This window comes from Rana temporaria, chromosome 7, assembly GCF_905171775.1.
Source record: "Rana temporaria chromosome 7, aRanTem1.1, whole genome shotgun sequence".
In the NCBI taxonomy this organism is placed as follows: Eukaryota; Metazoa; Chordata; class Amphibia; order Anura; family Ranidae; genus Rana; species Rana temporaria.
In genome coordinates, this window is record NC_053495.1 from 208,125,227 (window position 1) to 208,135,568 (window position 10,342).

The window sequence follows — 10,342 nt, forward strand, 5'->3', positions numbered from 1 at the left end:
GTACACCATTTCCTTTTTCCCTGTGGTTAGTGGGAGGAGTAGTGTTCTGTTTGGAGTTGCCAAGAGCAATGTGTTGGTGGGAGAAATGATGCCCAATTGCAGTCAATGGGAGAAGTAGTGCTGGTATAGATTGCTGAAATGGTGCCTCAGTTGGAATCAATAAGAGGGTCTTGTTGGTGTCGTGAGGGATTGCGCTCAAAGGACTGCAGTTTGGGGATCACTCCACTAGAAATGGACTTGAATTCTGACCAATGTTTTTCAGGAAGACATCTTGTTTAGGAAATTAAAATCACTTGAAGAAAAAAAAAAAAAATACAATGTTCTCATACGGAGGACAACTAAAATAAAGTATGCACACCGCTATGAGGAACATCTGACTTGGTGTTATTACTAAACTTAAAGTCTTTACCTTAATGGATCGTTTGCATTAATGTGTTCAATCTCCCTGTGCCCCCCCCCCCCCCCTCCCCTGTGTAAAGAGTAAGACCCCTTTTCACACGGATGTGCTATAACACCAAAAATGGTGCCCTGAAAAAGCCAAGCCCCAAGGGCTTTCACACTGGAGCGGTCCTCTGGCAGGACGGGTAAAAGTCCTGCTAACGGCATCTTTGGAGCTGTGTGTATACCCCTCCTGCCCATTGAAACGAATGGGCACCATGGCTATACCACCAGCAAGGCACTTTGCGGGTGGTTTTAACCTTTTCTCGTCCGCTAGTGGGGGTTAAAATTGCCCCACTGGCAGCCGAATAGCACTGCGAAATTGATGGTAAAGTACCGCTTTACCGCCCCAGCGTCAAAGGGGCCTTGGGCTCCTTTCACATGGGGTGGATCCGCTCAGCATGAGATCGATTTGTTGATCCCCCACTGAGCAGGCGGATGAAAGGTTAGTCTCCACTGACTGTGCAGAAATTGACCTTTCAGAGCCCCGTTGATCTGAGGCGATCGCATGAAACGGCAGGATCCGTTGGCTCTTGCTGCTGTCAATCAAATGCAGTGGGGGGCCTAGGTCCCACTGTGCAAGTCTATGGAGCGTGGCAGTCTCTCCATTCTAGAGATTTCTGGTCACTCCCGGTCCTACTGACATTTTATCAGACAAAGGTGGAGAAGTCTTCAACCTCAACAGACTGAAATAAAGTCTTTCTATAGAAATTGGAAAGCTTGAACCCCTTTCCAGATGTGAGGTCTGTCTGCAGCAGGGTCACATGATTGAAAAGTGGATGGGGGGGGTAATTGCACAGAGCCCCCCCTTTTTTTTATTTATATATATATATATATATATATATATATATATATATCTCTCATTTTGTCCTTGTTCTTATCTCTTACTTTTTCTCTGCAGGTTGTTATGGAGTGTCCAAAGATAAAGCCGTGGAGGGCTGGATGTGTTCTCGCTGTGAGGAGGATGCCATGACGCAGGTAGGACGCAGCACACCCCTCCAATCAAACTACACTTTTTTTTTTTTTTTTTTTCTTTCTTACTGTAATCCTGTTTATTGGGTGTCTTACCATAAATCACTGTCTGCTCTTCTCCTAGGACTGCTGCCTGTGTACTCTTAGAGGTGGAGCGTTACAGAAAGCCAACGATAACCGGTATGTAGTTTGGAAATTAAGAATCTTGTCATTCAACTTTCTTTTCCCCCTTGCCTTTTTTTTTTTTTTTTTTATCGTAAATATTGCAACGTTCAACTTTCTCACTGTTAACCTTCCTCTGCACAAGCTATCGCCCTCAATTCCCTGTCCCCTTCAGTCTATAGTGAATGCTTCTGCCAGACTCCTTGTTTACCAGCTGCTCAGTGTCCTCCGCCAGTTTTGGCAGCAAATTTCGATCTAGTCTTGGGACTAAAATGGCTTTTTAGTTTTAGTCCCACTTTAGTCTTCTGCAATTAGTTTTTTTTTTTAGTTTAAAATCGAATGGGTGTAATTAAATGGTAATGCATTAGTTAACATTTCTCTGCAATTTCCAAACTCTTATACTGCTGGAGTGAAAAAATCTAATATTTATGGTATTGAGGTATGAGCATGCACTACAGACCAGTGTTAATTTTGAAGTAATATTTCAATTTCATTTTAGTCTTAGTCTTTTGACTTAAATGACATTTAAAGCGGATGTGCCATTAAAAAAAAATAAAAGCCAGCAGCTACAAATACTGCAGCTGCTGACTTTTAATATTAGGACACTTGCCTGTCCTGGAGTCCAGCGCCGTCCGCAGCAGAGGATGAGCGATCGCTCGTCTCTCTGCTGCTCCCCCCGCCATCCTCAGTGAGGGAACCAGGAAGTAAAGCGCTCCGGCTTCACTACCCGTTCCCTACGGCGCATGCGCCAGTCGCGCTGCGCCCGCCGATTGGCTGACACGCTGTGTGCTGGGAGCCGAGTATTCCCAGCACACAACGGGGGACAGACGGGAAGTCGGGGAAAAACCCGTCTTTTGCCCGCAGACTGTGGCCGGAAGTGGGTGCAAATACCTGTCTTTAGACAGGTATCTGCACCCCCCCTCCCCCCTGAAAGGTGTCAAATGTGACACCGGAGGGGGGGCGGGTTCCGATCAGCACGGGTTCCACTTTAGGGTGGAGCTCCGCTTTAAGTTTTAGTCGTCTCAATTGTTTGTCACATTTTAGTCGACTAAAATGGTTTTCATTTAGACGACTAAAATGTTTAATGGCCGAAATTTAACACTGTACTTCGCTCATCTCTCCCAATCCCTTCACCTCTCTGCCATTTCCTTCACTGGCTTCTGCTCATCCAACAAATAAAATGCAAGAGACTAACCATATATAAAGCCATCCACAACTCTGCCGAAGGTACAGCTCCTCCAACCTTGTCTCCAAAATATTGCCCAAACTATTCTCTCTGCTCTGTCCATCACCCCCTACCATGCTCACCTCCCCATGACTTCTCCAGAGACCTCTGCCACCCTTTGGAACTCTGTAGCCCAATCTGTCAGTTGCTTGCTTTGCTCTGTTTATCTATAAAAACTAATGTCTTCAGGGAAGCCTGTCTCGCATAACTGACTTTCGCTTCTTGGCTCATCCCACATTATCATTTTGTGTACCTTGCCTGACCCTTTTTTTGATTGAAACTCTCATGAACGGGGCCCTCAGTGTCTTCCACCCCCTCGCTGCCAATCCCTCTGCTCGGGTGTCTTCCACCCCCTTGCTGCCATTTCCTTCACTGACTTCTGCTCATCCAACAAATTTTAAAATGCAAGAAAGATACTACCGATATTTAAAGCCATCCACAACTCTGCCCAAGGTACATTTCCAACCTTAAGTCAAAATATCGTCAACTATTCTCTGCTCTGTGTCCATCACCCCCTCCATGACTTCTCCAGAGCCCTCTGCCACCCTTTGGAACTCTCTAGCCCAATCTGTCCTGTAATCGCTTGCTTTGCTTTTGGTTAATCCCTAAAAATGAATTTCTTCAAGGAAGCCTATTTTACTTAACTAACTTTTTTTTTAGTTTACTTTTCTGCTCGGCCCACATCATTATTACTATTTTATTTTTTATCCTTTTGCCTGACACTTTTTCAGATTGTAAGCTCTCATAAACGGGGCCCTCTTGTATTGTGTTTGCTGCACAAACTGTTTGCATTATAGATTCTGTTTAAACCATCATTTTGACTTTTCTCTGCCAGGTGGGTGCATGTCATGTGTGCAGTGGCCATCGCTGAAGCGAAATTTGTGAACATTGCCGAGAGGCGTCCTGTAGACATCAGTAAAATCCCCTTGATGAGGTTCCGGCTGGTATGTATGCTGGCTTTGATTGGTCTTTAGCTTGGTGGGGTTTTTGTTTGGGAAGGCTTTAACCTCTTCCGTCTTTGTTTTAGAAATGTGCTTTCTGCAAGAAGAGGCGAAAGAGGGTGGCAGGGTGCTGCGTCCAGTGCTCACACGGCAGGTGCCCCACGTCCTTTCACGTCTCCTGCGCCCAGGCCGCTGGAGTGATGATGCAGCCGGATGATTGGCCCTTTGTGGTGTTTATAACCTGTTCCAGACACAAACCCTCCCAGAATGAGGTAAGGTGGAGTCCGTTTTTGGGTTGATAAAAATCTCTTCCTCCAGTGTTAAAGGGGGACATGGAAAATTTGGGGTTATAGGCCCCTCCCTATAGGCGGTAGGGCATGAAGAAACCTGAGTGGGGTTTCAGTTCGTCTCCTGCACCATAGTAAAGGAGGGATGTAGGCTTATAGACTCCTTTCTTTTTAACTCCGAAAAAGTTATTGTGCCATCAAAACAAAACGCACATTACATATCCATAAGATAGTCATTTGTCGCAACTGAAAACCAAGCATTGTGCAGATAAAGATGCATGAAACTGTGGCACCAAAGAAATTATGACATATCTCGACAAAAAAGGCAAGAGAATCCATGTCAGGCAGGCGCAAACCTGCCGACCTAACACTGCAAAACAGAGGGCCAACAAATAATCACTATTGCACATATGGGAACTCACCCCTCTGGAAGCGGAGGGTGTATGCAGAGATTGCATTACCTAACCATCGTAGAGTCTGCCAACCACAAGCTTTTCATACTTGTAGCAATCAATGCAAAATCAATCACAGGTGTGCCAACCCCGGGGGTTTCCAACCATGTTTACCATACAGAATAACATTTTCGAACTGTATTTCTATGCTGATATGTTGGGTGCTCCCGGATAAGGACATAGTTGACCTCTTCCACCCATTGTTTTTTGGTCGAAACATGTGAGGAGAGCCAGAACCTGGCCACCAGCTTTCGAGCTAAGTATAATCTGATGGGCTTTTTTTTTTTTTTTTTTTTGATCATCACAACTTGATGAAACGTGGTGGTGCCCAGGTCTCTCTCCTCCCTCAGCACCTCTCGTGCTTCATGGACAGCCAAGAAATTGGCATTTTTCAAACAAAGCCAGCAATGATGGCCAATATCATTCTCTATTTCCTGTGCACTCTTAATATACTGCAAGGAAAGTACTTTTAGGATTTATAGGTGGAGTTCAGCCAAAAGTAGCATCTTCCATTCTCATTCTCAGGGAAAAGATGCAGACAGAGACATCGTATTGGGACAGACGGTAATCGCCAAGCACAAGAATGGCCGCTACTATCAGAGCGAGGTGGTCAAGCTGACAAAGGAAACCTTCTACGAGGTCAATTTTGATGATGGCTCTTTCAGTGACAATCTCTTTCCAGAGGATATCGTGGTAAGAGCTGATTCTGACATCAACCAGCATTGCCCTGTGTGTGTGTGTGTGTGTGCGCCTTACTTTTTTCTTAGGCTCTCTTGCCTGTGTATCTGTGGGGTCCCTCAAAAAAAAAATGGTGGTCCACCTGTCCTGAGTATTCTTGGGAAGTTTAGCTCTGAATGGTGGCTGGCGCACAGATTGGGGGTCTGATAAAACCTAACTTTGGGTAAAATCTATTAAAGCGGGGGTTCACCCGTACATAACAATTTTTTTCCCTTAGCTTCATGCTCGTTTTGTCTAGGGGAATCGGCTAGTTTTAAAATATGAGCTGTACTTACCGTTTACGAGATGCATCTTCTCCGCCGCTTCCGGGTATGGGCTGCGGGACTGGGCGTTCCTATTTTGATTGACAGTCTTCCGAGAGGCTTCCGACGGTCGCATCCATCACGTCACGATCTTACGAAAGAAGCCGAACGTCGGTGCGCAGTATAGAGCCGCACCGACGTTCGGCTACGAGTGACGCGATGGATGGGACCGTCGGAAGACTGTCAATCAAGAAGGAACGCCCGCTCCCGAAGACCTATACCCGGAAGCGACGGAGAAGATGCATCTCGAAAACGGTAAGTACAGCTCATATTTTAAAACTAGCCGATTTCCCCTAGACAAAATGAGCATCCATCTAAGGGGATTCTTTGACAAAAAAATTTATGGGTGAACTCCCGCTTTAAGACCCTTTTCACACTGAGGGCGTTTTGCAGGCGATGGTGTTAAAAATAGAGCCTGCAATCTTGCCCTTAAACTGCTGCTCTATTGTCGAGGGCAGGGTGTCAGAAAAAAAGTCCTGCCAGCAGCTTTTTTGGAGCGCATTGGCAGTTATGAACTCAATGCTGTTAATGGGCTATTTTGCCCATTGAAATTAATGCTATGGGTGTGGGCAGTGTGAAAGGGGTCAAATAGGTCACTTTACCCAAAACTGATTTTATTTATTTATTTGGGTTATGCTGGAAACATTTTAGATATATTGGATATATGGGTGAGAACTCCTGTCTTATCAGGTCGTTAGCCTAGGCTTATGACGTCATGCATAGCGCTCTTGTAAGAGTTTGCCAGCAGGGGGTTGGGGCAGGAGCGTGAAGGTGGGACAAGTCATAGGAGAGCTGTAGAGCTGGGTTAGGGTGGATATGGGAGACTGCAGAGATCCATGTGTATTCATTGAGAGGAGATGCCTGCAGGCAAGCAGTGGTGGGAGTGTCTGTAAATCCAGGAATTGAACAGGCAGCAGCTTCAGCTGCCCACAGTTAAAATGGCTGCAGCCAGACTCGGTGGAGGGAGATTTCCGTAGCCTATTTGGCAAGTATAGAATCAGTGTAAATATATATAATGTGCAAAGTGGTTGGAGGGAAACTTCAGAATGGCAAAGATGTTTTTGTTACAAATTATGTGAGCAGACTGCAGTTCCTCTTAATGGGGGGGGGGGGGGGGGGGCACACTACACAAAACCCAACCATACTTGAGTTTTGGGTCTCTAATGCCTGGAATGCCCTGGAGAAAAGTTGTACATTTTGGTAAAACTCTATTAAATGTGTTTTTTTATTTTTATTGCAGAGCCGTGACTGTCTTAATTTGGGTCCTCCAGCCGCTGGGGATATTGTTCAGGTGCGCTGGACAGACGGCCTTGTGTACGGTGCAAAATTTGTTGCATCGCACACTATTCAGATGTACCAGGTGAGTTGTATATGAATGTGCTGTGTGGAGGGGTGTGTACGGGGGGGGGGGGGGGGGCATCCTTTCCAGATAAAGTTGTCCAGCAATTTTAAATTTTGAGACTGAAAGACCTTCAAAAAAACCTCCTTTCCATTATAATTTTTTGAAGTGACATTCAGACCTGCAGTGACAAACAACCTTCTCCGTAATAGACTGGATCAGACAGTCTAAAGCCTCGTACTCACAATTGGATTTTCTGTGAACAAAGCGTAGGACTTTTGTCCGAAGGGTATTGGCCAGGAACTTGTCTTGCATACAAATGGCAAAGAATTGTCGGCCAACAAACACAAACCTGTGTGTGTGTGTGTGTGTGTGTGTTTTATTTTTAGCTCCAACCTTTGAGCAACTTCTGCTAGTGTTATGGTTGGCATTATTTCGGAGTAGGGGATGCAACGAATAAAAAAAACGTATGGTTCAGATCGGAGTCACGGATCATAATTGTGTATATACGGTTGTCTGCTTGCTTAGTCTTGCCACTACAGAATAGAATGCAGATCCACGAGCAGCTGAGGCGGGTGATGTCGGTGTGCCGCTCTAGGGGAGCTCACCTAGGCCGCCGCCAGGTGTACAAAGATGGCCGGAGCTAGGCCCAATCCACGGATCGCGTGCGCCGATCCGAACATGGTGACCCATTTGGATCAATGACTATCCGTTGCACCACTAGTTCCGAGCATGCGTGTTTGGAGTTTTGTCCGAAGGACTTGTGTACACATGATCAGATAATCTGACAACACATTTGTTGGCGAAAAATCCAATAACAATTGTCCGATGGAGCGTACAAACGGTCGTATTTTCCGACAAAAGCCTGTCATCGCACAAGTCCCGTCGGAAAACCCGATCATGGGTATGAGGCTTTATTCTGAAATGCAAGTCTGAGAGGGTGTGGCTGTTACTCAGCTCTGCAGGCACAGAGCACTTAAAGCGGTGGTTCACCCTCATTCCCAACATTTTAGCATTAAATTAGGCATAGTAGCGCGAGCTACAGTATGCCTGTATTTATTTTTTAGCCCCGTACTTACCGTGCAATCGTATAGATAAGATTCCGACTCCCCGCGGGGAATGGGCGTTCCTATCCAGAGGGAAGATGATTGACGGCCGGCTATGGCACGTCACACTCCCCGAAGATAGCCGGAGTAGGTCTCGGCTCTTCACGGCGCAGGCGCCGTGAAGCGCCAAGTCCTATTTCGGCTATTTCCGGAGAAGCGTGACGCGCCATAGCCGGCAATCATGCTCCCTCTGGATAGGAACGCCCATTCCCCGCGGGGAGTCGGAATCTTATCTATACGATTGCACGGTAAGTACGGGGCTAAAAAAATACAGGCATACTGTAGCTCGCGCTACTATGCCTAATTTAATGCTAGAAAAAAAAAAAATGTTATTAGGGTGAACCCCCCTCTTTAAGTGGGAGGGCAGAAAGCGGTATTTTTACACACAGGGGTGTGGTAGCTTTTGCTTTTTTTGTGCGGGGGTTTCTTCCAAACAACAAAAATCCATCACAAGTCCTTATGGCGAGTCCTCTAGTCTATTGGGCCATTTTTGTTTTTTGTCATTTGCAGTGGAGATACTGACACACTGCTGGTTTACATATTCATGTATTTTTGGTTTGCAGTATGATATAAACTTTTATTTTTTTTATTTTTAAGGTGGAGTTTGAGGATGGTGCTCAGCTCCCAGCAAAGAGGGACGATGTGTACACTCTTGACGAAGAGTTGCCAAAGAAAGTAAAGTCCCGTCTGGTAAGTAGTTTGTCTTTATTCAAGCACGTGGTTCTATTTTTAGTAGATGATTGTAATCTTAACTTGTCTCTAATTTTTTATTTTTGACAGTCTGTGGCATCCGACATGCGCTTCACGGAAATCTTCACGGAGCAGGAAGTGAAGCAAGAGGTGAAAAGACAGCGAGTCATCAACTCCAGGTATAGAGAGGACTACATTGAGCCCGCCCTGTACCGCGCCATCATGGAGTGAAGTTGCACTGCTCGGCCGCTCCACATAGGGGGGGGGCGGCGCACAACCCTGGCCAACCGTCTTGTTCTGTTGGGACCTTTATATCTTTACTGTGACTGGACTCTTTCCACCTTTTTCAGATACTGAGGCCCTGCCATCTCTTTGCAAAGCATGATGGGTAAAGGACAAACTTGGATGAACTGTCCCGGGTCTCGGCACCAACTTTCTGTAGACTTTATTTTTTTTGGCTTTTGAGCTTGCAGAGGTTATTCATGGCTCTACCTACTCTTGGAACAGTGTTACCAATATCCCCCTTCTATGATGGACTCTCTTGCCTCACCCTCTGTAGCCAACCCCCCCTCCAGGAGCCTTTGCAATCAACTTGACATTGATGGGAACTTTTTCTTTCCTCTCCCCCCTCTCGCTAATTGCTTCAGTTTGGACATTTAAAGGCTGGGTTGACTTTTGATATTTGTGGCGTTGTATGAAATGGACGTGTTCTTGCTGATTAAATAAACTGCAGATTAACATGAGTCAATGGGGGGAATCCAGTGAAGGGTTTAATTATTAGTCCTGTTCTAAGATCCAGTGGGTGTGTCTACCTCTTGTCCTAACAGCTGACCGTCTGTTAAACCTTCAGGATTTAAAAAAATTTATATCTGGTATCGAGTCTCTCCAAATCGATAAGGGGGATGTCTGTGTTTTTTTTCTTTTTTGCTCATTAATATTGAGATATCTCATTCGTTCTCCACCTTCACTAGTGAGAACTTCCATTATTTCTAACCATTTTCGTTTTATCAGCTTGAACAAATGACATAAAAGTAACCGTTTTTGTATTCTGGGTCACAAAACAATAAGCTTTGAGGATCAAATGCGGTATTTTCAAAAGTTGAGGTTTCTGAGGAAGCTCCGTCAAACCACCAGGAGCGAGTGGGGAATGTATGTAAACCCATTGGAATGACTCGCAGTATATGGGAAATTAAGATCCTAAATCGGATAAATGCATATCGCCATGAAGCAACTTTTGCCTCTCGTCTTGCAGTTATGTGATGTAGCGCATGTACCTCGCTGTCGGTGGGGTGTGGAGTAGTTTTCAGGGTGTGAAAGAACCTTTTCCCAAGCATCCCTTTTTAGACATGCATGCTCCTCTCTGCTGAATAATGGGTGCTGCAGACTTTATTACTGTCTTATCACAGCTACTTCTACAGCTAGATTGTACAGCTAAAACCACTTTGACACTGAGCCACCCATAGCGCCAGCGGTAAAACGATGTTGTTTTTACCTCCGACATTATGGAAAGATTTGCGCCACATTTCGGCCGCTAGCGGGGCACATTTAACCCCCACTAGCAGCTGAGAAAAGGGTTAAAACCGCCTGCAAAGCGCTTCTGAAGCAAACATCGCATTGCAGGCGGTATAGCCAAGCTGTCCCATTGATTTCAATGGGCAGCAGCGGTATACACACCGCTCCAAAGATTCAA

At 45.6% G+C, this 10,342-nt stretch overlaps 1 protein-coding gene across 3 annotated transcripts in view; it reads left to right on the forward strand.

Moving 5' to 3' along the window:
- KDM4A (lysine demethylase 4A) overlaps positions 1–9,395 on the forward strand; it is a 28,936-nt gene extending 19,541 nt beyond the window's left edge. For all 3 annotated transcript variants that reach the window (XM_040360914.1, XM_040360916.1, XM_040360915.1), the window contains exons 15-22: positions 1,340–1,416; positions 1,535–1,590; positions 3,633–3,741; positions 3,825–4,010; positions 5,003–5,170; positions 6,758–6,877; positions 8,560–8,652; positions 8,743–9,395. In XM_040360914.1, the coding sequence (XP_040216848.1) occupies positions 1,340–1,416; positions 1,535–1,590; positions 3,633–3,741; positions 3,825–4,010; positions 5,003–5,170; positions 6,758–6,877; positions 8,560–8,652; positions 8,743–8,883 (950 nt within the window). In that variant the 3' untranslated portion in view covers positions 8,884–9,395. The remainder of the gene's footprint in view (positions 1–1,339; positions 1,417–1,534; positions 1,591–3,632; positions 3,742–3,824; positions 4,011–5,002; positions 5,171–6,757; positions 6,878–8,559; positions 8,653–8,742) is intronic.
- Positions 9,396–10,342: the final 947 nt, after the last annotated feature.